Source organism: Mustelus asterias, chromosome 9 (assembly GCF_964213995.1).
Source record: "Mustelus asterias chromosome 9, sMusAst1.hap1.1, whole genome shotgun sequence".
Taxonomy (NCBI): Eukaryota; Metazoa; Chordata; class Chondrichthyes; order Carcharhiniformes; family Triakidae; genus Mustelus; species Mustelus asterias.
The window spans coordinates 38,069,423-38,095,203 of record NC_135809.1 but is presented as its reverse complement, the minus strand read 5'-3'; the positions used below and the strand labels follow the sequence as shown (position 1 = coordinate 38,095,203).

The 25,781-nt window shown below is 41.1% G+C and overlaps 1 protein-coding gene and 1 pseudogene across 5 annotated transcripts in view; one reads left to right on the top strand and one right to left on the bottom strand.

Annotated features, from left to right (window-relative positions):
- Positions 1-25,781, top strand: part of LOC144498614 (tubby-related protein 3-like) — an 85,996-nt gene that overhangs the window by 38,129 nt on the left and 22,086 nt on the right. For 2 of the 5 annotated variants that reach the window (XM_078219992.1, XM_078219994.1), the window contains 4 exons: positions 804-966; positions 12,111-12,239; positions 18,965-19,084; positions 24,600-24,761. In XM_078219992.1, the coding sequence (XP_078076118.1) occupies positions 804-966; positions 12,111-12,239; positions 18,965-19,084; positions 24,600-24,761 (574 nt within the window). The remainder of the gene's footprint in view (positions 1-803; positions 967-12,110; positions 12,240-18,964; positions 19,085-24,599; positions 24,762-25,781) is intronic. The other 3 variants (XM_078219993.1, XM_078219995.1, XM_078219996.1) reach the window with 2 other exon arrangements.
- LOC144499334 (U2 spliceosomal RNA) lies at positions 25,474-25,675 on the bottom strand (annotated as a pseudogene).

Sequence of the window (25,781 nt, the reverse complement as noted above, 5' to 3'; positions counted from 1 at the left end):
AGCATTATAGCTGAGCAATTTTCTGCTTAATTGGCTGGATGCCAATAGTTGTACAGAAACATTTGGCTAGATGTTAGTTCTGGAGCACAGGTTTTCAACACTATAGTCGGGATGTTGCTGAAGACTAAAGCCTTTCAATGTGCTCAACTTCTAAATATTGTGTGGAGTGATTCAAATTGATTGAAACGTTGGGAACCATGACTTCCTCCTTTTAATGTGAAACAGATATAAATTTTCCTATTCAAAGATTTCCTCAGGAAAGAATTCAAGCTGATCTTTGGAGAAGAGAAAGTTCAAAGGAAATGTAAGAGTTGCTTAAAATGCTGAGGGGTCTAGACAGATGGGATGAAACTGTTGCGGAAGGGTCAAAAACTAACTTGGTTCTTTTGCTGTTTGCCTTAAATCAACGGTGAGAAAATCTTTTTACATAGTGAGTAGTTAGGAATGTGCTGCCCAAGAAGGTGTGGGGGCAAATTCAGTTGTAGCTTTAGAAGTGAACAGGATAAGCATTGAGAGAGAGAGAGAATTTGTAGTGCTACCGGGAAACAGCAGGGAAGTAGTATTTGCTTTTGTAGGGAGACAGCATAGTATGACAGGTCAAATGGTCACCTTCTGTGCTGTAACCATTCTGCGATTCTATTAATGAAAGTTTCCAAAACTGATTGCTGAGTTTGTAATTAAGGTTCGATTTCCTAAAATATCATGTTTCCTAAATATATTGATTTTTATTTAATTAACATTTCCTCTTTCTCATGTTTTAAAGCCTTATTTCATAACAAATTGATTTAACTTTATTTCTCCAGCGTGCACTACTGGAACAGAAGCAAAGGAAGAAACGACAGGAACTTCTCATGGTTCAGCCCAACCTTGAAGCCAAGCCACGGAGATTGAAGCCAAAACGATGCGAGGAACAATCGCTATTAGTAGAATCCCGCAACAATATCACCAGTAACAGAATATTAGATGGTATGTATGTGTGTTTTAAATAACAGTCTGCATGAAAGGCACTATATAAATGCAAGTTGTTGTGGTGTTCTTGTTCTGTACGGTACATTAAATGTGTGCATTACTCAGTTTAACACTATCGGTAACATGATCGCAAACGTCCCATGCTGGCCAACTGAGAAGGGATCATTTGCACAAGTGAAGTCTGTGTGTTTACTGATGTGGGGCTGGCTGTTGCACATTTATATTAACAACAACCTCTGTGGTCATTGGAAAGTTTTAAAGTCCTAACCAAGGTAAAAGTTGATTTGTTGTTAAATGTTGTTTCGATTTCTTGAAAATTCTACCCAAATTTCATTCAATCTTTTTCGGGAACTGAGATTTAATTGAGGCTGTTGATAATTTCCATATCCAAGAGGATCAAGACCTCACTTAACATCGCTTTTACCTCCAAGATAGGTGTATTTTCTGTCCACTGTCTCAGAATTGGCAGGTTAATTCAGTAAATAAATTGTTGGTTCTTTTGCGTGGTTGATCATTTTCATAATTGCTCATTTTGTCAGGCTGGTAAAGCCTCTCTCAATTTGAAAAGACAAATAGACTAGTTGTATAATGGCAATGGAGTAGCCATAATGCATGTGCATGGTATTTTATTAGTACAATAAATTTGGTCATAATGCAGCGCGCTGGTTTAGCAATTTAGTAAAGCAGCTTTGACTTCTGTAGAACGGTGCTGCATGTGGTTCAGCATGATGTGGAGATGCCGGCGTTGGACTGGGGTAAACACAGTAAGAAGTTTAACAACACCAGGTTAAAGTCCAACAGGTTTATTTGGTAGCAAAAGCCACACAAGCTTTCGGAGCTCTAAGCCCCTTCTTCAGGTGAGTGGGAATTCTGTTCACAAACAGAGCATATAAAGACACAAACTCAATTTACATGAATAATGGTTGGAATGCGAATACTTACAACTAATCAAGTCTTTAAGAAAAAGAACAATGTGAGTGGAGAGAGCATCAAGACAGGCTAAAAAGATGTGTATTGTCTCCAGACAAGACAGCCAGTGAAACTCTGCAGGTCTAGGCAACTGTGGGGGTTACAAATAGTGTGACATGAACCCAATATCCCGGTTGAGGCCGTCCTCGTGTGTGCGGAACTTGGCTATCAGTTTCTGCTCAGTGACTCTGCGCTGTCGTGTGTCGCGAAGGCCGCCTTGGAGAACGCTTACCCGAATATCAGAGGCCGAATGCCCGTGACCGCTGAAGTGCTCCCCAACAGGAAGAGAACAGTCTTGCCTGGTGATTGTCGAGCGGTGTTCATTCATCCGTTGTCGCAGCGTCTGCATAGTTTCCCCAATGTACCATGCCTCGGGACATCCTTTCTTGCAGCGTATCAAGTAGACAACGTTGGCCGAATTGCAAGAGTATGTACCGTGTACCTGGTGGATGGTGTTCTCACGTGAGATGATGGCATCTGTGTCGATGATCCGGCACGTCTTGCAGAGGTTGCTGTGGCAGGGTTCAGCACCCAGGCAGTGTAGTTACCAGTGTGGTTACCAGTGTGGTTCAGCACCCAGGCAGTGTAGCTTTATATTAACTGCAAATGATTTGTTTCTATCTTTTAAGATAAAGAAAAATTTGCATTTACATTGCATCTCTCATAAACTCAGGATGTGCCAAAACCCTTTATAACCAATTAAGTATTGTTGAAGTGTAGTTACTGTTGTAAGGTAGGAAAGACAACAGCCGATTTGTTAACAGCAACTTTCCACAAGCAGCAATGTAATAATGACCAGTAATCTGTTTTATTTTCTACTGATGTTGATTATGGATAAGTATCAGCCAGGGCAAAACATAGGATTGTCATAGGATTTTTTACATCTCCTGAGAGACCTTTGTTCAACATCTCACCCAAAAGATCGCACCTCTGACAATGCAACATTCCTTCAGTGGCGCACTGGATTGATGACCCAGATTTTTGTGTTTATGTCTGAATTTGAACTCAACCTCTTGATTCAAAAGGAAGACTGCTATCGACTGAGATATTGAGATGGTGCAAGCAGCATAAAACAGAGTGCTTTTTACATGCAACTTCTTTGCATACTGCAGAAAGTGAATTAAAAGATTTTGATCTAGGGAATGCAGGTCCTTGACTTGGAAGTAAGGGATTTTGCTTGCTGGATCACAGACTGATCCTAGCGAAACATCATCAGTTTGGATAGCTCTGAAGTGAAGGTTTTGTGACTGAGTTGAAAGGGAAAAGATATTAATGAATTATGATGCAATGTGATACTTCAATAGAATATGAACAGTATTATTGTAAGGCAAAATATATAACTTCCTGACTCCCCAGTATTGGATTGGTGGGGGGGTGTTTACATCAAAGATGTGCTGGGGAATCCCTCTGATAAGTTACCAGGTAAGGACTTAGGTGGCAATTGCCCAGAAATGCTAACTTCTCCTGGACAATTGTGCTGTGCTAGGAACCACCTGACAAAGCGATTTGAATCAACAACTTCAGATTGTTCTGCCAATATTGGGCTAATAGTTACTATGAAAGAGTTAGTAGAAATAAAAACACTCATAACTTCAGCATAACCATTTTAAACACTCAGATGAGGTCACACAGGATACCACACACTGGACCCCACAAGAGTATTCCCAATCCCCCCATGAGATTTTCCTCCACCTTCTGACCTGAGCTACGTGGGCCACCCCCTCCCCAATCCGCTGGCCTGACTATGGTGGTACAGCAGTTAGCACTACTGCCTCATAGCACCAGGGATCTGGGTTTAATTCCCAGCTCGAGTCGCTGTCTGTGCAGAGTCTGCACGTTCTCCCCATGTCTACGTGAGTTTCCTCCGGGTGCTCCGGTTTCCTCCCACAGTCCGAAAGATGTGCTGGTTAGTTGCATTGACTATGTTAAATTCTCCCTCCGTGTACCTGAACAGGCGCCGGAGTGTGGTGGCTAGGGGATTTTCACAGTAACTTCATTGCAGTGTTAATGTAAGTCTACTTGTGACACTAATAAAAAATAAATAAAGTTTGCTGAAGTTGCAATACGCTGGGGTCTGCAACGATAGGGGCTCCAAGCAACTCCAGCCAGCTGAGGTTTCAACAAAGTTTTCTAGAGCAGGTAGATGCACTTTATATCTTTATATGTAACTTAAGCGGGCCATGACTTTCCGCTGCTTGTGGAAAGTTATGGCTCATTGTGTATTTATGATCATTTACAATTCATTGTTAAACTTCAGTAGAAATTGTTGCAGTATCAGTACACCAGCATTACAGTCACCAGTATTGGACATGGCACTGAATTGGAACTTGTCATGTGTTGTCATTTGTTATGTTCTTCAGCTGCTTCAGAAGTTATTTTTATATCAGTAGCGCTGTGTATTTTAGATTTCATCCTAGATTCAAAGGGATGTAAATAAAAACAGAAAATGCTGGAAAAACTCAGCAGAGAAAGAGTTAATATTTTGAGTCTGTATGACTTATTGAGAGCTAAGAAGAGGGAAAATTGTAATGAATTTTATACTGTTTCAGAGGGAGTGTAGCAGGTGGAGCAAAACCCCAGACTATGAACTCTCTCCTCCACCTTGATCGCCTTTTTTTATCCCAATGACCTCCCCACAGGGCCATTTGTCACTTGTTCTTGAGTTTTGCTTTCCAAGAGTACTGACCTTTGTTCTGCTATTAACTTTTACGCCAGTATTAGCACCTTCTTTAATCTTCAACACTCCCTTTGTCTTGAGCCCACAACATCCTTGTCAAATTTCTCCAAGTTTCCACCAAGCCCTGATCTTCTATTCTACTCTACCCCCTCTTAAACAGTATGAAATCCATCATATGTCCCCCTGTCTTCAGCTCTGAAGAAGTCATACAGTCTCAAAGCTTTAACTCTGTTTCTCTCTCCACAGGTGCTGCCAGACCTGCTGAGTTTTTCCAAGATTTTCTGTTTTGGTTTCAGATTGCCAGCATTTGCAGTAATTTGCTTTTATTTCAGAAGGATTTAATTGGACAGTGAAAATATGAATCACAGCAACAGTAACTGTCCTGTAGCTCTCAAATAATTTGTACTTTTTAAGAAATGTGAAGGAATGTTTTAATAATTATGAAAACAATGTTGTGTGAACCATTTGTTGTTACCTTTTGTGACCATCCCATTGTTAAATTGTGTAATGAACATGGCAGCAACTAATAAGCATTCATGATAGAGTATGCAGATCTTGTTTGTGTATGTTCTTGGTGATCTATGTTGTAAGACAGGAGGCAATATCATCTTGTGCATGACACAGAGTTAACAATATGAAAATTAATATGGAATCTAGTTCAAGATACCTCTCAGAAATGATCCTTCTAATTTCAGCTTTATGATACTTTGTTGTTTCAAGCTGGTGATTTAAAATTAAAGTTTATTTATTAGTCACAAGTAAGGCTTACATTAACACTGCAATGAAGTTACTGTGAAATTCCCCTAGTCGCCACAATCCGGCGCCTGTTCGGGTCAATGCACCTAATTGGCACATCATTCAGACTGGGGGAGGAAACCAGGGCACCCAGAGTAAACTCATGCGGACACGGGGAGAACGTGCAAACTCCACCCAGACAGTGGCCCAAGCTGGAAATCGAACCTGGGTCCCTGACACTGTGAGACAAAAGTGCTAACCACTTTGCTACTGTGCCACCCCTGATTAATGCAGTAAAGAGTAAAATTCTTAAGATGTGTTTCAACATATGATTTTAATATAAGCAATTTTTGTAGTGCTTTTTGCTACACTGGACCTGATATAGCAATGCTTTGAAATGATGAGGGAAGAAAAAATTGAATTATTCATCAAACTGTCCCCTCTTTTGTGGCTTGACATGTATGGAAAATAATTAGGTTGAACCTTTCATATTGTGGCTTCCTGATGAAGAGTGTGAGATCAAACAGTGGTTGTTTAAAATCCATTCAGATAATAGTGAGTTTCTCATGTGTCATTCCTTATTTAAGTTAGAGGGAACTATAAGACCTAATTAATAATCACAAAATTATCCTTTTTGTTGTGTATACCTGCAGCATTTGTTTTAACAAGCTTGTTCCCTACTGCACTATCAGTCTAACTGATTGCCGTTATGTACCATAAGGCACATGTTCAGAACTGTTTTTGAACAGCCAAAGTTTGGAGGGGGCTGCAATTTGAGTTTTCATTTTGAAGCTGTGGGTGAGACTTTGCTAGTTTCCTAGGTTGGTGCTTGCATGTTCATTATAGAATCATTGAATCCCTACAGTGCAGAAGGAGGCCAGTTGGCCCATCGAGTCTTGCACCAACCACAATCCCACCCAGCCCTATTCCCTTAAGATCACATATTTACCCTGCTAATCCCTTTGATACTAGGGTCAATTTAGCATGGCCAATCAACCTAACCCGCACATCTTTTGGAGTGTGGGAGGAAACTGGAGCACCTGGAGGAAACACACGGGGAGAATGCGCAGACTCCACCACTAACACACACAGTGACCTGAGGCCGGAATTGAACCCGGGTCCCTGGCACCGTGAGGCAGCTGTGTTAACCATTGTGCCACCGTGCCACCCTTATCCTCAAAGGACCAGAAATTGCTGCCTGAAATTTTGAAAAGAAATATGCCAGCTCTCTGCTGTTCCATTTTGGGCAAGAGAACGTGATGCAACTTGAAAGGTTGCCTGCACTAGACAACATCACAGTATTGTTATCACACAGAGGAGGCCATTTGGCCCATCATGCCTGCACTAGCTGTGTAAATGAGCATGATGACTTAGTGCCGCTCCTCTGCCTTTTTCCCATACCCCAGTTTTCTATTCAAATCATCATTCAATGCCCTTTTGAATACCTCATGTGAACTTGTCTCCACCACACTTCCAGGAAATGCATCCCATTTGCTGTGTTTAAAAAGTTTTTCCTCGTCACATTTGCTACTATTAAAAATCACTTCAGATCTGTGCCCTCTCCTTCTTGATTGTTTTATGAGTGAGAACAGTTTCTCCCTATCAATTCTGTCCAGTCCCCTCATGATTTTGAACATCTCTATCAAATCTCCTCTTAGCCGTCTTCTGTCCAAGGAAAACAGTCCCACCTTTCCAATTCATCATAACTGAAGTTTCTCATCTCTGGTACCCTTCTTGTATACCTGTTCTGCCTTCGCTCCAATGTGTTCAAATCCTTCCTATAATGTGGCACCCCGAACTGTATACAACACTCCAGCTGAGTTCTAATTCATCTCTTGTATAAGCTCAGCATAACTTCCTTGCTCTTCTACTCTATGCGCCTAGTAATAAATCCCAGGATACTAAATTCTTTATTAACTGCTCTCTCTACCTATCTTGCCAGCTTCAATGATAATTGCACATATACACCTAGGTCCCTCTGTTTGTTCCTGTACCACCTCTTTATACTGTTTCTCCATGTTTTTCGTACCAAAATGCATCACCTTGCATTTCTCTGCATTGAATTTCATCTGCTGATAAGCTGACTGATCTGTAATTGTTGGTGCTTTCCTTACAACCTTCTTTGAACACATCCTCTAATGGTCTACAGTGTCTACAGAAAGAATGGTACCCCACTAGAAGTACAAACTTCTGTGTCCATTATGTTCTAGTTTAACTGTACCTGATGTCGAGAGCATTATCTCCCTTCACTGCTCCTGATGGCTTTTAGCTACTGAGCTTGTCTTAAACACAGTGTCTGCCTATATTTTCCTTGCAATCAGCCTGTGCTGTAGCACCTCCAGTTTCTTGTAGAATTGCTTTGCTCGGACTTGACAGTGTGCTTGTGACATTATGTATATTTCCTTTGCATCATGTTTAAGTTTCTTCCTTCTCTGTCCCATTCCCACTCTTTCTTGGGTCATATTACGATGTCCAGGGTTGAAAGGGTTAATGGAAGGGACTGGAAAAACAGTATCGCCCACATGATGATGTATGAAAGAGTCACATGACTGAGTCCAGGCAGAGAATGCTCATGGTTTAGACTGAGTAATACGTGTTGTCTTGTATATCTGTAAATAGCTGTGCTCATACATTAAATGAATTACTATTCGGATTTATCTATGTTTCTTAGTCAATCACAACCAATACAACAATTTGAGGTTCTGGTCTGCTTCTTAGCAAATATGGAGTAGAGGGGTATAGCAAGCCTAAATATTGTGCCTGTTCATGTGTGGTCGTACAGTCACAATGTGAACAAGGTTTTGATGACGGGGTGCAAGGCAGGCATTCCTGGTCCTTTCAGTCCTGCAACCTTAAAAGGACCAATGATGCCAGATTTTTGATCTGATCAATGGGACAGTTATGTGATTGAGTGGCTCTTCCCATAACATGCTACTTCCGTTGTTTAATATGCATGCCTTGGTTGGCATCTAATTTTTAGGTGTGTTTCGTGTTGGTCCTGGCATGCTCTCCTACACTCATTGCATCAGAGTGGTGTTGGTCCCCTGGTTTGATGGTAATAGAGATGGTAATGAGTGATTATACCAAGCCTTGGGGTTGCAGATTGTGGTGAGATACAATTCTGTTGCTGCTGAGGGCTTATGGTGTCTCATGGAAGCTGTTGGCTCAGTTTAAATCTATACTGCTTAGCATGATTATAGTGCCACACAACATGTTAGAGTATTCTTGATGTAAAGACAGTACTTGGCATATCCAAGGACTTTCCACTGGTCAGTTTTACCAATACTGTCGTTGATACATTAATCTGCAAAAGATAGATTGTTGATGATGAGGTCAGGTAGATTTTTCCCTTCGTGATTGTGATTTCATCATCTGCCATAGTTTGGTGAATATGTTTTCAGGACTTGGCCAGCTCGGTCAGTAGTGGTTTACTGAGTCACTCGTGGTGGTAGTGGACATTGAAGTTCTCTTGCCCAGAGTAATTCTATGCCCTGATACCCTCAGTGAAAACATTCCTTGTGGTTTTCATTGGCTGAAAGATGTGATTATGATGATGCCTTGACTAGCCTGTAGGACCGCTCTCCAAATTTTGGTTCAAATATCCAAATGTTAGTCTGGTGAAATTCGCAGAATCAAATGGACTAAACCTGCCTTTGTAGTATCTGGTACCAAGGTCTGTTCAGTTTTATTATTTGCTGATTTTTTTTGTAGCAGTGTGATACAACTGAAAGGGTTGTTAGGCAAGTTAAGAATCAACCACATTTCTGTGGGTCTGGAACCATAATGTAGTCCAGGCCAGGTAGAGATGGCATATTTCCTTTCCAAAGGCCGTTAGTGAACCAGATTGGATTTTACAATACCATCATGGTTACCATTACTGTGACTAGCATTTTTTAAAATTCCAGATTTAATTAACACATTGAATTTAAATTCTCCAGCTGCTGGAGTAGGAAAGGGGGATAAAGGAATATGGAAACTGGAAAAACACAAAGATCAGGATTTTATGGTTGTCATGACATGGAACTGTCTGCACTTGCCATCATTAATCTGTGAAACTGCAGTTAGTTCTACATAGAAATCTAAAAGTTATCAGTGATTCCCTGCTCCTCCTCAGGGACACTTTTGATGATTTCCATCTGTGAGAACTTTTAGATATCTCTGAATTTATGTGAATTTCTAGTTTTCATGTTATTCTCGCCATTAAAAATCCTGGCAGAAGTTGCACCTTGTTGGACGAGGCATCACTAGATTTTGAACACATACTAAATCACAATTGCTCTCAACAACCACTCTAGTCCCAATTAACTCGTTTAAACCAGAGATCTTGTTCTCTCCTGCATCCTGCCAACTTGCTTGCAAAGGACCTGCAGCTTTCTCTTTCTGACCACACCAGCTGCAGCACTGTCTCTGTGAAACTTCTCTCTCTCTCTCTCCAAAAACATGGACACCGTGGATGTCATCTATATGGACTTTAGTAAAGCGTTTGACAAAGTCCCTCATGGTAGGTTGGTGCAAAAGGTTGGATCTCATGGGATAAAGGGGGAGGTGGCTAGATGGGTGGAGAACTGGCTTGGTCACAGGGCGGCACGGTAGCACAGTGGTTAGCACTGCTGCTTCACAGCTCCAGGGTCCCGGGTTCGATTCCCGGCTCGGGTCACTGTCTGTGTGGAGTTTGCACATTCTCCTCGTGTCTGCGTGGGTTTCCTCCGGGTGCTCCGGTTTCCTCCCACAGTCCAAAGATGTGCGGGTTAGGTTGATTGGCCAGGTTAAAAATTGCCCCTTAGAGTCCTGGGATGCGTAGGTTAGAGGGATTAGCGGGTAAATATGTGGGGTGGGATTGTGGTCGGTGCAGACTCGATGGGCCGAATGGCCTCCTTCTGCACTGTAGGGTTTCTATGATTCTATGAGAGGGTGGTAGTGGAAGGGTCTTTTTCCGGCTGGATGCCTGTGACTAGAGTGTTCCACAGGGCTCTGTATTGGGACCTCTGCTGTTTGTGATTTATATAAACGATCTGGAAGAAGGTGTAACTGGGGTGATCAGTAAGCTTGCGGACGACACGAAAATGGCTGGACTTGCAGATAGTGAGGAACATTGTCAGAGGCTACAGAAGGATATAGATAGGCTGGAAATATGGGCAAAGAAATGGCAGATGGAGTTCAATCCAGATAAATGCGAAGTGATGCATTTTGGTAGAACTAACGTAGGGGGGAGCTATACGATAAATGGCAGAACCATAAAGGGTGTAGATACGCAGAGGGACCTGGGTGTGCAAGTCCACAGATCCTTGAAGGCAACGTCACAGGTGGAGAAGGTAGTGAATAAGGCATATGGCATGCTTGCCTTTATAGGACGGGGCATAGAGTATAAAAGTTGGGGTCTGATGTTGCAGTTGTATAGAACGTTGGTTCGGCCGCATTTGGAATACTGCGCCCAGTTCTGGTCGCCACACTACCAGAAGGACGTGGGGGCTTTAGAGAGAGTGCAGAGAAAGTTTACCAGGATGTTGCCTGGTATGGAAGGGCTTAGTTATGAGGAGAGATTGGGTAAACTGGGGTTGTTCTCACTGGAAAGACAGAGGATGAGGGGTGACCTAATAGAGGTGTGTAAAATTATGAAAGGCATAGATAGGGTGAACGGTGGGAAGCTTTTTCCCAGGTCGGTGGTGACGTTCACGAGGGGGGGGAGGTTTAACACGGATATCAGAAGGACATATTTTACACAGAGGGTGGTGGGGGCCTGGAATGCGTTGCCGGGCAAGGTGGTGGAGGCAGACACACTGGGAACATTTAAGACTTATCTAGATAGCCATATGAACGGAGTGGGAATGGAGGGATAGAAAAGAATGGTCTAGTTGAGACCAGGGAGCGGCGCGGGCTTGGAGGGCCGAAGGGCCTGTTCCTGTGCTGTATTGTTCTTTGTACCCCCCCCCCGCCTCCCCACAACCATCTCCATGGTAACCAAGTCACACAGATTTGTTGTCAAGCAGGACTCTACTCTCTTCACTGTCCTATTTTACCTTGAATTAAAGGGATGATTTAAAACATAATATTGTAAAACCTCGCATTCGTAGTAACAAGGTAAAACCCACTCTAAAGAACTTGTCCGAGTTCTTTTTCACTCTAAAACACTTTGGAATCCTAACAATTAATAATTTAAGTGCCTAACAGCCCCATCTAAATGTTGTTTAAATTCCTCCTAGATCCCAGACTTAATCCCATTACTTTACACTTAATCCATGCCATTTGTCTATAATGTGAGGTGAATCACAAACTAGGGCCCAGGAAAACCACAGCACCTTAGTCTACTGCAGAGGCCCTGTCCAAACAAGTCAAGGTAAATTCTTCCTGGTCCTGTGCTATTCAGGTGCAGGGCTAATTGATAGTTGGTTCTTTGAGAGTTTTAGATCAGCTTGGTGATTGATGAAACAACAGTTAAACATTGTGAATGCTCACTGATGTGCACCTCGTTCTGCTATTAATCAGGGCTAATGTAGCGAGTTATTTCAGTGCATTTATGATACAGATGCTGGCTAACAAAAACTTGGTACTGATGTTTACAGGATTTATGATTTTGCAAGAAATAGTATGCAGAGTAAATCTTCTAAGGTCCATTTAGGGAGATGGAAAAATTATCTCCAGACGTGGATAAATTAATCCACATGCATTTTGATGTGCTTAAGCTAAATTGATAAAACATGAGGGAACTAATGTTGCGAAAGACTATGTAAAATATTCTCTTTCCTTTGTTAATTTATATTAGCGGAAGGAGATAGAAAGAAATCTGACGAGGCACAACCTACTGAGAAATCATTACGACCAGACAAGCTGAAACATTTGCGAGAAGGTATCAAATTGGACAGAGGCATCGAAAGGGACAAAGGCGAGCCAGGTTAGCTTTAAGACCATGGAGTTGGTAGTTTCTAATTATCATGAAATTTAAACTGTTAAAATCTGGTTCCCTACACACTCATTGCAATGTGATTTCAAAAATATAAACAATCTGCTTTAATGTCTCTCTCAGCATTTATAAACAATACACCAAAGTTAAGCGTAGTTTGAACCCTTCATTAAAATAGGCAAACATTACAGATGATTGGCTTAGAAACATAGAAAAACTACAGCACAAAACAGGCCCTTCGGCCCCACAAGTTGTGCCGAACATATCCCTACCTTTTAGGCCTACCTATAACCCTCCATCCTATTAAGTCCCATGTACTCATCAACAAGGAATTAAAAGGGAAGGAGGAAAATACTTGTGAAAAAAGTGGTCTGCTGAATGGAATGTTGAGAGTTGTAATGAACATAGAACATAGAACAGTACAGCACAGAACAGGCCCTTCGGCCCACGATGTTGTGCCGAGCTTTATCTGAAACCAAGATCAAGCTATCCCACTCCCTATCATCCTGGTGTGCTCCATGTGCCTATCCAATAACCGCTTAAATATCCCTAAAGTGTCTGACTCCACTATCACTGCACACGCAGTCCATTCCACACCCCAACCACTCTCTGCGTAAAGAACCTACCTCGGACATCCTTCCTATATCTCCCACCATGAACCCTATAGTTATGCCCCCTTGTAATAGCTCCATCCACCCGAGGAAATAGTCTTTGAACGTTCACTCTATCTATCCCCTCCATCATTTTATAAACCTCTATTAAGTCTCCCCTCAACCTCCTCCGCTCCAGAGAGAACAGCCCTAGCTCCCTCGACCTTTCCTCATATGAGAGGAACTTATAATATTTATGAGATACAGAAACATGAAGCAAGTGTTAGATAATTCAGGATTTTTAAAAAAATTATTCATTAATGGGATGTGGGTATTGTTGGCAAAGCCAGTATTTATTGCCCATCCCTAATTGCCCTTGAGAAACTGAAAATGGACAGACAAAATATTTGGGTAGCAGCCAAGGCTACAACATCCCAGGAATCTGAGGGGTGAAAAATGTATGTTGACATCGCTTGACTCAAGAACAGCTTCTTCCCTGCTGCCATCAGACTTTTGAATGGACCTACCTCGCACTAAGTTGACCTTTCTCTACACCCTAGCTATGACTGTAATACTACATTCTGCACTCTCTCCTTTCCTTCTCTATGAACACAAAAAACAATATTTTTCACTGTGTACTAATACATGTGACAATAATAAATCTAATCAAACGATGTCCGACCAGCACGGTATTTCTATAGAAGGTGCTCACCCAAAACACCAATCTGATTTGATTCAATACCGGGATACAGTGAAAAGTGAAATCTATCTTATTCCATCCAATGCTAGGAGAAAAGCTGTTAACTTTGTCAACATTTTCTGCTAAAAAGAACTTGGAAGCTGTAGTTAAGATCAGAAATTATTGGAGCCAATATTAATCAAAAAAAGTTCCGTGGCGCCCAATGGAAGGCTAAAATGCTGTTCTTGGCTTCATGGAACAATGTACAAGTCCAAAAACAATGTGGGAGTAGGAATGGGAACTGAAATGTCAAGTGACACGAATGTTGCAGTTACATTGTGTGACGCACTGATATTGAGTGGGAACAGATTAATTAATTGAGAGTTTTTGGAAGGTTTTTAGGTCAATTTAGGTAATTGATCAAACAAAACTAAAACGCCAAGGATGCTTAGTGAGATTCCAGGGTGTAGGGGGTGGTGGGAGGTGTGTGTTGCGGGAGGAGGGTGGGTTGGTGCAGATTAGACTGAGGGGGTGGGGGGTTCACGGTGAAAATGCTGTGGTGAGTCCCTTGAGGGGGTTGTGTCTGTGCAAGGTGGCTTGTGTAAGGCTCGGTCTAGGTGATTAGGTAGTTACTCTGGAGTTAATTTTTTTTTCCTATTCTAACTTTCAGAGTAATTACCAGGGTTAAAGTGACAGAACCATCTGAACTTAGCGACTTAAATGGCTTGTGTCAGATGGTTCCCAGCACAGCGCAATTGTCCAGAGGAAGTTAGCACTTCTGGGCAATTGCCGGCTAAACCCTCGTGTGGGAACCTCCTACCTAGAGGAATTTCTCAGTGCATCATTGGGGTACCCCCTAAATGCAACGCTGGGGAACCAGGAAGTTGTGAGCCAATATTTTGAGTTGAATATGACTCTTTGGTTTTTAATTAGAAAATCTGATTTTGATTTCAAAGTCTAAATCATTAAAATAAATTATGATCATTAGTGTTCCAAGCAGTAATGCTTGAGGGACCCCATTTTTATCTTTAAATGCTCTGAATAGTTACTCTTGACCTCTACTTTCTGCTTCAAGTCTTTTAGCCAATCTTCTACTTGTCTCCTGATTTCCCCATGCTCTGACATTATGCATAAGTCTGTTATCCTGCACCTTACCACAGCATTTCCATAACTCTCTGGATGAATTATGTCTGCCGCATTATCCATGTCAATTGTCTTTCTTACCCCTTCAGAGTTCAGCAAGGTTCATCAGGCAAGACTTCCCCTTTTGAAATCCATGCTGAACATTAATTGTTATATATTTGGTTTCTGGATGTTCTATTTTCTCCTAATAGGTATTCTTTGATATTTATTTTTGTTACCACCAATATTATGCTAACTTGTCTATAGATTCCTGAACATGTCCCATCTCCCTTCTTGAATGTAAGTATTGTTATGGACAGGAGAGAGAGGTAAAACTAAACTCCTTTATTCCCTTGCTGAGGTGTTTTCTGTTTTAAAAATAGGCAATGGTGTTTATTGTAAAACACTTTGTTTGTGTAATCAATTTTTAAAATGACTTGTAGCATTTCGGCCCACCTTGTCCATGACACCCAGTTTTTACCACTTAAGCTAGTCCCAATTAACTGCGTTTGGCCCATATCCCTCTATACCCATCTTACCCATGTAACTGTCTAAATGCTTTTTAAAAGACAAAATTGAACCCACCTCTACTACTGCCTCTGGGAGCACGTAGCAGACACTCACCACCCTCCTAAGTGAAAAAAATGCCCCTCTGGACCCTTTTGTATCTCTCCCCTCTCACCTTAAACTTATGCCCTCTAGTTTTAGACTCCCCTACTTTTGGAGAAAGATGTTGACTATTTACCTTATCTATGCCCCTCCATTATTTTATAGACCTCTATAAGATCGCCCCTAAGCCTCCTACGCTCCAGGGAAAAAAATTCCAGTCTATCCAGCCTCTTGTTATAACTCAAACCACCAAGTCCTGGTAGCATCCTAGTAAATCTTTTTCTGCACTCTTTCTAGTTTAATAATATCCTTTCTATAATAGGGTAACCAGAACTGTACACAGTATTCCAAGTGTGGTCTTATCAATGTCTTGTACAATGAGATTGTTATTCAGAAACTTGTTCCACCTGACAGGCGGATTGGGGACCAGTGGCTTCCAGATGAACAGGTATTGAGGCGGACTTGTTGCAGACCGCTTGGTGAGCCTCGAGTCCTGCTGTTAGATATTTGCAAATTGGAGGTAAATCAGCAGACTGCCCTGCTTCTGAGTTCTCAACCATTATATAGAGATTTCAAAATGGTCACTTGTGTTATAAAGGATTTGATGAAGGTTGTAATTTCATAAAGGAATGTTTATCTGGTGTCAGGACCTCGCTTTTGATTTGTGGCTTGTAATGTCCCTGTTGTTAGCATCTGAAAGAATTATTATCCATATTGATGACTCTGTTCCAGGTAGCTAATGTCAAGGTAGACTTGGACTCTGCTAGAGGGTAAGCTTATAAAGATGCACATGGCATCTGTTTAGTTTCAATAATTACTTTGTCGAGAAAGACCTCGACAGTCCCCGGTGTGAGATTCCACAATCAAAATGTCAGTGCCTGACTTCAGTGCAATCCATGTCATACAATTCTAAACATCAGGGAGCCACCCTTTGATTCAGCAAAGTTCATTTTTTAAATTAGCAAAAAATAATTAAGTTTGATTTGCGTAGTTTATGATTTCTTTCATGTCTTGGGGACATGTCAGTACATCAATCATTAACTATCTGCCTGTAGCTGGCACCACTTCTTTTACTACTGAATTAAAATGTGTACAAATGACTTTGATATCTCTTTAGATTATTTTAAAATGTGAGGATGCAATCCATCCAACAAAGGGGGTTGATCCTCCCTGAGTTTGAAATTTTAATTGCGTGCATATTATTTTCTTCGGACGTCATCCACCTGAGGTCCCTACTAAATACCGCAGCAAAGCATTTTTCAAATTTTGCCATTGTGTTAGCTGTCTGTGATTTTTATCTTCTCCATTCTTTCTCTTTGTAGCCATGATGTAGAGGTGCCCACATTGGACTGGGGTAGGCACAGTAAGTAGTCTCACAACACCAGGTTAAAGTCCAACAGGTTTATTTGGTAGCACGAGCTTTCGGAGAGTTGTCCCTTCATCAGGTGAGTGTCACCTGATGAAGGGGTAACGCTCCGAAAGCTTGTGCTACCAAATAAACCTGTTGGACTTTAACCTGGTGTTGTGAGACTACTTACTGTTTCTCTTTGTATTTAGAGTTTGCTTTTTTGTGTGCCTGTAAAATATTTTACCGTTTTTGTTGGATGTTCCTTGGTTCAATTTCATGGCTCCTCATTGTCTTCCCAACTGTTCTTTGACTTCTCTCCCAGCTTCTTATTCTCCCTTGTCCTGCAGTCTCTTGCTGTCCAGTGCTATATGTATGCCTCTTTACTTGCTCTCAAGTTTTCCATTAAATCTTTATTTATCCTTGGTGTCTCATTAATATTTGGTTTATTTTTTTAGTGGAATATATTTTCCTGGACTATGAACATAATTTTAAATATTTTCCATTGCTTTTCTGTCTTATTTGCTAATATTGTTGCCCATTTTATTTTCCCAAGTCCTGTTTGCACCCCCTCAAAACCAACTTTTCTTCAATCTATTGCCTTGGTTTTTGTCATGCCTCGTCGTTGTCGTTTGCTGTCCATCAATTTCAGGATAACATCTATTTGGGGCTGCCATCGGTCGTCATGTGACAGAACGGACTGATTCTTGCATATCTTTGGGAACATGGGGCAGGATGTCCCACAAGTTAGTGGGATCCGGAATGCAGGATTTGCATCCTTTCTTTCCTTCTCTGCTACCACTCTGCCTCATCATTAAACTAGTGGGATTCAGCAGCTTGATGGACAAGTTGCCACCATTCTGAACGATTGGTAGCCAGCTCCACACAGTCATTAAGGTCAATGTCGCCACACTACAAAGGGAACTTCAGAGTGTCTGTGAAGCATTTTCCTTGCCTTTCCCTAGAACAATAGCTTTTTGAGAGAAAAGGAGCTGGCAGCAGAAGTAATTTACAGCCACGTGGACACAGTATCCAGTCCGTAAAAGTTGACTTGATTTATTATTGTCATATGTATTGGTATAGAGTGAAAAGTGTTGGTTTCTTGTATGCTGTACAGACAAAGCATATAGCTCATAGAAAACATAGGGAAGAAGGAAAAGAGAGGGTACAGAATGTAATGTTACAGTTATAGCTAGGGTGTAGAGAAGGATCAGCTTAATATGTGGTAGGTCCATTCACAAGTCTGATGGCAGCAGGAAAGAAGCTGTTCTTGAGTCGGTTGGTACATGATCTCAGACTTTTCTATCTTTTTCCTGACGGAAGAAGGTAGAAAAGAGTATGTCCGGGGTGCATGGAGTCCTTGATTATGCTGGCTGTTTTTCCAAAGCGATGCGAAGTATAGATGGATTCAATGGATGGGAGGCTGTTTTGCGTGATCGACTGCTTTTTGTTCTCGACCCTTTGTAGTTTATTGTGGTCTTGGTCAGAACAGGAGCCATTCCAAGCTGTGATACATCCGGAAAGGATGCTTTCTATGGTGCATCTGTAAAAAAACTGGTGAGAGTCGTAGCAGACGTGCCGTATTTCCTTAGTCTCCTGAGAAAGTAGACTTTGTGGGGGGCTTGCCTCTGAATGCTTGTAGAACTGTATTCAAGAGTGGCCATGAGTGTTTGTTTGACAGTCCTTCCATTGAATCCAGATGGAATGGCAGAGGCATTGCTGATGTAATTTATCTAGTGCTCTTAAATATCAGTGATAGACAGTCCAAGCCTCTCTGAGGTTCAGAAGCATGGTGATGACAGCTGCTCTATACACAATTACTTGTTGACCTCCTTGTCTTTGTCAAACATCTGCAGCCACAATTTATAGAAGGCTATGGAAGATGTATGCTATTCTCAGTTCTCAAGTCTTAAAATATATTATGGCCATTATTGTCTAGATGCCCCCTCTACTTTTCATCCTTTTATCTGTTCTGATTAATTCCATTTCATTAGATCCAGTGACAAATCCTCCCTTACAAGGCTTCTTACATACTGAATTAAAGAGGAGTCCTGCACACATAGTTGGAACTTAATTTCCTTATCCCTTTTACCCACCTTTTCTGCCAATTGATTTTGGGGTAGTTGAAATCCACAAAGACTATAGTGTTTTTTCACTTGTTTCCCTAAATTGTTTGTGTATTTCTTCCTCCACCTGCCTTCCACTTAGAGGTGGTTTGTAGACTACTGTTATTAGTGCTAACCACAAGTGAATTATTTTGGAGGGGGTCAGTATTTTCTGCTGCTATTATGTTGTCTCATAATGAAAAGGTAAGGAAAGGAATTTTAAGAATGACATCCTCAAATGTTCTCTTTGCTTTAATTTATATTAGCTGAAGGAGATAGAAAGAAATCAATTGAGGCACAGCTTCCTGAAAAACCTTTACAGCCGAAAAGCTTGCAAGAAAATGGTAATTTGGATAGAGACATCAAAGGAGATAAAGGCGAGCCAGGTTAGCTTTAAACCCATAGAGCTGGTATTTTCTAATTATCATGAAATGTGAGCTGTTCAAACTGTCTTTACAGTAAGAAGTCTCACAACACCAGGCTGAAGTCCAACAAGTTTATTTGGTAGCACAAGCCACTAGGATTCGGAGCGCTGCCCTTTCATCAGGAAAGTGGAAGTTCTGTTCACAAACAGGGCATATAAAGACACAAACTCAAATTACAAAATAATGGTTGGAATGCGAGTCTTTACAGGTAATCACGTCTTAAAGGTACAGACAATGTGAGTGGAGAGAGGGTTAAGCACAGGTTGAAGAGATGTGTATTGTCTCCAGCCGGGCCAGTTAGTGAGATTTTGCAAGCCCAGGCAAGTTGTGGGGGTTACAGATAGTGTGACATGAACCCAAGATCCCGGTTGAGGCCGTCCTCATGTGTGATGAACTTGGCTATCAGTCTCTGCTCAGCGACTCTGCGTTGTGTGTCGTGAAGGCCGCCTTGGAGAACGCTTACCCGAAGATCAGAGGCTGAATCAAGGCGGCCTTCACGACACACTCCACCAAGTGGAGCCGAGCACCCGTTTGAACACCCATATGCTGCTGCAACCTTCAACTGCATGATAAAGTTGAATGGTCGTTCCAAAGATATGGGCAACAGAACAGTAACTTCTATTTTCCAAGGAGTATTGACAAACAGGGTACATGGGAAACTGAGGCACATATTACATATTGTTAGTATGCCCTCTTCTGTTTGACGTGTTAATGTCACTTAATGTCTGTTAACAAAGGGGCTTAGTAGATGAGCTATGTTCTGTGAGGAGTGTTATGTAGAAATTCAGGAGAGCTGAGTCTACATGCATCTTGTTTGGGGAGATGCTTTGAGGGGTGGGGAGTGTGTTTTTAGTGTTTCTATTGTCTCTTCATTTTATCGTGCTTGGTTGTCTAATGTTTTATAAAAGTTGTTTGGTATTATAACACCACTTAGCATGTGCCATATTATCTTTACAATACATACTCCCCTTACCCATCATAATGACTGAAGTTATTGTTTCTCGCTAAAAAAAATATGACTCAATCTAAAAGTTTGGGGGATGTGCTCTTAGGTTTGTCAGCTGGAATGTTATGGGGTTGAATCACCTCATCAAGCGCAAGAAGCATCTCCAAGATCTGTATGCACAAGGTTTTCTCCTGGAAACCCACTTTATAGTCTCGGATCACTTTAGACTTTGCAAAGAGTGGGTGGGCCAACGTTATCATTCAACTTCTCACAGTAAAGCAGGGGGAGCAGCAATTTTATTGCACAAGTACTTGCCTTTTGTAGCTTCAAATGTTGTGGTTGGTTCGAATGGTCGATATATCATTATGGATAGGATATATAACACTCTCTTAATTCTTGCTAATGTATATGCCCCTAATTGGGACAGTGAAAATTTATTTTGCTCATTTTTATCATCCTACCAGATATGGGTTCATATTTCTTATATTAGGGAGCGATTTTAATTGCTGGTTGAATCACACCCTTGACCGCTCCTCTACTAAAACCAGCAGACCTTCAAAGTCTGCTGAGATGATTAAATTATTCCTTCAGGAAAATGTAGTCTCAGACCAATGGTGTTTCTTCAACCCAACTAGCAGGGGGTACTCCTCCTTCTCCCCTGTTCATCATACATATACACTTATTGATTATTTTTCCTTAGATAATAAACTTCTTCCTACTGTTCCTGTTCATATAATGCTATAATTATTTCTGACCACCCTCCTCTAACAATGGATTTACTACTAGGTGGCAAAGCTGAATCATGTTTCCCCGGTGAGTTAATACACGTAAGCTCTCAGATGATGATTTTGAACTTTCTGTCAGCCCAGATGCATGCTGTTATAGCAATTAACGCTACCCCTGATATCTTCATCTCTGTTCTATGGAAATCCTTGAAGGCTTATTTAAGTGGGCAGATCATACCCTAGCTACCTATGAAAGAAAACAGGAGTTAAAAAAAAAAATCTGAACTATCAGAAAGTATTCATTTGGACAACATATATACCACTAATCCATCTCCAACTGTATATAAGGAGCATTTCCTATTAAAAGCTGACTTTGATACCATATCTACACATCAAGCTGAGGAGAAGCTATTTAAGTCATGACATGTACATTATGAACATGGTGACAAGGCAAATAAATTGTTGGCCCACCGACTCAGTCAGTCATCCTCGACTCTTTTAATTACGCAGATTCAAACCCGTGCAGGCATATCAGTTGATCCTCAGCAGATAAACAATCAGTTTGAAGAATATTATGTTCCCTTATACAAATCTGAATGTCTTACTGACACATCAGCCTTTGAGAAATTTTTTGATCTTTGAATGTTCCCACTATTGATCTCGACTCAGAGTTGCTTAGAGGAGCCTTTCATCATAGAGGAAATTACTCAGGCAGGTAGAGCCATGTAATGTGGAAAATGTCTAAGACCAGATGGATATCCGATTGAGTTTTATTTAATAAAATTCTCAGACAAACTGAATCATTACTAATTAATATATTTAATTAATAATTTGAATCACAATGCCTCTCTCAAACCCTAAGACAGGCTTCAAAATCTGCTGAGATGGTTAAATCATTCCTTCAGGAGAATGCAGTCTCAAGCCCGTGGTGTTTCTTCAATCCAACGAGCAGGGAGTACTCCTCCTCCTCCCTGTTCATCATACATATACGCTTATTGATTATTTTTTCTTAAATAATAAACTTCTTCCTGTTGTCTGTTCCTGTTCATATAATGCTACAATTATTTCTGACCACCCTCCTCTAACAATGGATTTATTACTAGGTGGCAAAGGTGAATCATGTTTCCCCAATGATTTAATACACACATGCGCTCAGATGATGACTTTGGACTTTCTGTCAGTCCAGATACAAGCTGTTATAGCTATTAACGCTACCTCTTTTTAAGATCAATTTCATTGCTCAATGTGGTTCTTAAGCTAATAGGTAAAATATTAACTATGTTTTAGAGTCTATTTCTCCTTCCATTATTTCTCCTGACCAGACTGGATTTATCAAAAATAGACACTCCTTTTTAACATTCGGCAACTCTTTAATGTTATGTATAGCCCCTCAACCACAAAACCCTCAGAGATTTTAACTTCTTTAGATGTCGACAAGGCCTTTGATCATGCCAAGTGAAGCTATCTTTTTAATGGTTTGGAAAAATTTGGATTTGACATACTTCATGTCTTGTGTTATATTGTTATATTCTGCCCCACTGTGATCGACCAAAACAAATAATACCCACTCTGAATATTTCCCTCTTTGTTGAGCTGCCAGGCAAGGGGGCTGCCATTTTCCTCAAGTAAATCATAGAAACCCAACAGTACAGAAAGAGGCCATTCGGCCCATCGAGTCTGCACCGACCACAATCCCACCCAGGCCCTACCCCCATATCCCTACATATTTTACCCACTAATCCCTCTAATCTACGCATCCCAGGACACTAAGGGGCAATTTTAGCATGGCCAATCAACCTAACCCACACATCTTTGGACTGTGGGAGGAAACCGGAGCACCTGGAGGAAACCCACGCAGACACGAGGAGAATGTGCAAACTCCACACAGACAGTGACCCAAGCCGGGAATCGAACCCAGGTCCCTGGAGCTGTGAAGCAGCAGTGCTAACCACTGTGCTACCGTGCCACCCTAGTACTTGCTGTAACGTTGAGCCCATCATTATTGCACTTTGTGATAGCCAGTGCATGACAGGAATACGAAGGGGTGGGGTGGGTCACTGAACAGCAGGTCTCATTTTATGCAGAAGGCCTTCTCCTTTATATTACAGACCCTGCCATGTCTTTGCCTAATGCTTTGTCTATTCTTGAGGAATTTATAACCTGAAATATGATCAAACAGCAATTTCTTTTCTTTGAATGCAGCAACCTTCCACTGCATACACTATCTTTTAAGATCTCCTTTAATCAATTTACCTATCTGCGGGTACATGTAACAGACAAATTTGATCATCTCCCACTGTCCCTAGCAGGTCACATTAACCCTGTCAAAATGAATTCCTTCATTTTCATACTTTTTTCAGTGTATCCCAATTTTTAATCCCTAAATCATTTTTCATAAACTTGATCGTTTCATTTCAGACTTCATTTGGAATAGAAAGATTCCAAGATTTCGCAGAGCAATTTTGCAAAGACCAAAATTTTTGGGAGGCATGGGTTTACCCAATTTCCAATTCTATTACTGGGTTGCCAACTTTAGGGTTGTCGTATATTGGTTACAGGCAGACACTCAACTGGGTGCCCCGGTCTGGTTGCGCTTAGAATTGTCATTGTATCCCTTCCTCCTTGGTGGTAGTCCTTCATTATCAACTGTAAAGACTTTATGGGAGCCAGAGTTAGGTGACTAATTCACAGATGAGACTTGGGATGCAGAATTATATCACATTCATTCCTCATCCATCTGCAGTAAACATGGCATGACACAAGGGGCGGGATTTTACAGCCTCTCTTGTCCCGAAACCGTAAAATCCTGCCCGAGGTCAACGGACCTTATCATGGTCCGCCCCTCACCTGTGGTGGCCGGTAGAGGGTGGGAGGGACATTCCGGCCAAGCTTCCACTGATTGAATATCAAGGTATCGATTGATTCTGTGACACGTGTCATCAGGCCCCTGCTACTGTAGTATATATATATTGGCCTTGCCCATCCTTTCACAGTTACTGGACGGCCATCTTTAAGACTATTTCTGAAATATTGCAAACACCTGTTGGCACGATTCCATTGATGGTACTTTTCAGTGTTCTACCAACAATCCTTCCATTGGCCAAATATGGAACTGATTTCATGGCCTTTGTGACTCCCCTGACAGAATGTTTAATTATATTTAGATGGAAGTCATGTGCTCCTCCATCCCATTCCCACTGGATTGAAGATGTGTTAAATTTCATTAAATTAGAAAAAATAAGGTGCACACTACAAGGCTTTACTACAAAATTTTACAAGATTTGGCTACCATTCTTGGCATATTTAGAGAAATTACAACTCACACCCACACCACTGTATGTGGCCTGTTGTTTTCTATTTTCATTTAAAAAAATCTTATTTCATTAGCCCAAATTCCCATTTCATTTTTCTGTTTACTAAGAAAACCAACTTGTGTATGCATGTATTTGGAGAGGACGTTGTACACAAGTTGATTTTTTGCAAAGATCATTTTTTTATACTGTTCTCCCTCCTCTCTGTATCACAAGACAATGCAACCTGATATTTATATTTTGTGTTTTTGTCTGGAAAATCTTAAATAAACATAACATTTTTTAAACATCTGTGCACTCTCGCTCTTATTCCTTTTGTGAGTGGGAACAGTTTCTCCCTATCTACTTTGCCCATCTCCTCAGGATTTTGAACATGTGAATTTATAAAATTCATTCTTGGGATGTGAATGTCACTGGCAAGGTAATATCAGTATTATTATTAATGAGACAGGCATTACTGTGAATTACTAAAAAAAATCGTTTTTCTGCTGCAGGTATTGATGGGCCAGGAGCCTTCATTAACAATGAGGTACAGGAAGTTAGCACCAAAATCCAAATCCTTTCAGTTGGACAATCCATGACCGCTTGTAATGAAGTAGAATCAGTCCTGGACTCTGCATCAAAACCAGACATCCAGGAAGTAATGGAACAAAGAGGTAAGGCGGTTCACCAATCTTGTTTGTCTCTGTTTCTTTTAACCGAATGTAATCTAAATAATACCATTGTGAATATGCTAAACAGAGGATGAGCTGGATAACTGTTGTACCTTATTATTGATTATATCTTTACATTTTCTACTTTTATGCTGGCTGAGTAGTCACGTGCTTTCCTCCAGTCATATGAGTACCTAATTCCAGGTCAACACTGAGGTACAATGTTCAAGAAGTGCTGGACTGTCAGAGGGGGCTGTATTTTGAATGAGAGCTTAACCCAAGATTCTATCTACACTCGAGTGAATGTAACACATTCCAATTGTAATATATCCAACAACCACTGTTAGAATTGGCAAATTACTGTTTGTTTAGAATGACTCAATCCATCCATTCATAAATTTAGATAATTTTATCAGCATGTCCCTTGATCTCTTCTGTTCTACAAAAACAGCCACAATTTCTCATCTCTATCTTTGCATTTGTGGTTTCCTCATAGTAACAACTTCTGGGTTACACCTCCTGTATTGCCTCAACATTTGTATAGCGTGGAGTCCAAAAATGGAAAGGATTTTTTATTTTAAAAAATTTTTTGTTATACTTTTCCAATTCAATCAAATCAAGTCCAATTCAGAGTCTCAACAAGTTGAGACATTTCCGATCCAGGCTGGCAAGACAGGGCAAGCGACCATTTACCCTGTCCCGGGCCTGATCTACATGAGCCAAGCTGATTGGAGGAGGGAAAGCAATTCCTCCTCCAAGACTTGAGCTCATTTGCATCTTAGCCAAAAGGCCGAGATACTGCTTTTAAAAATTGCTTCATATGAAACATATGAAGCTTCAATGTAACCTAATGACCTCAACCAAGTGCAGCATCTGCATAACTACACTTGATCTTAGCCAAAAGGCCGAGAAAAATGGAAAGGATTCTCACATTTGATTGTATACAATGCAGGTGACGGGATCTCACCTACTGGTTGGAGAGCTGGCAAGAGCCCTGCGTCACCTCCTTTTGGAAAGGCTTAT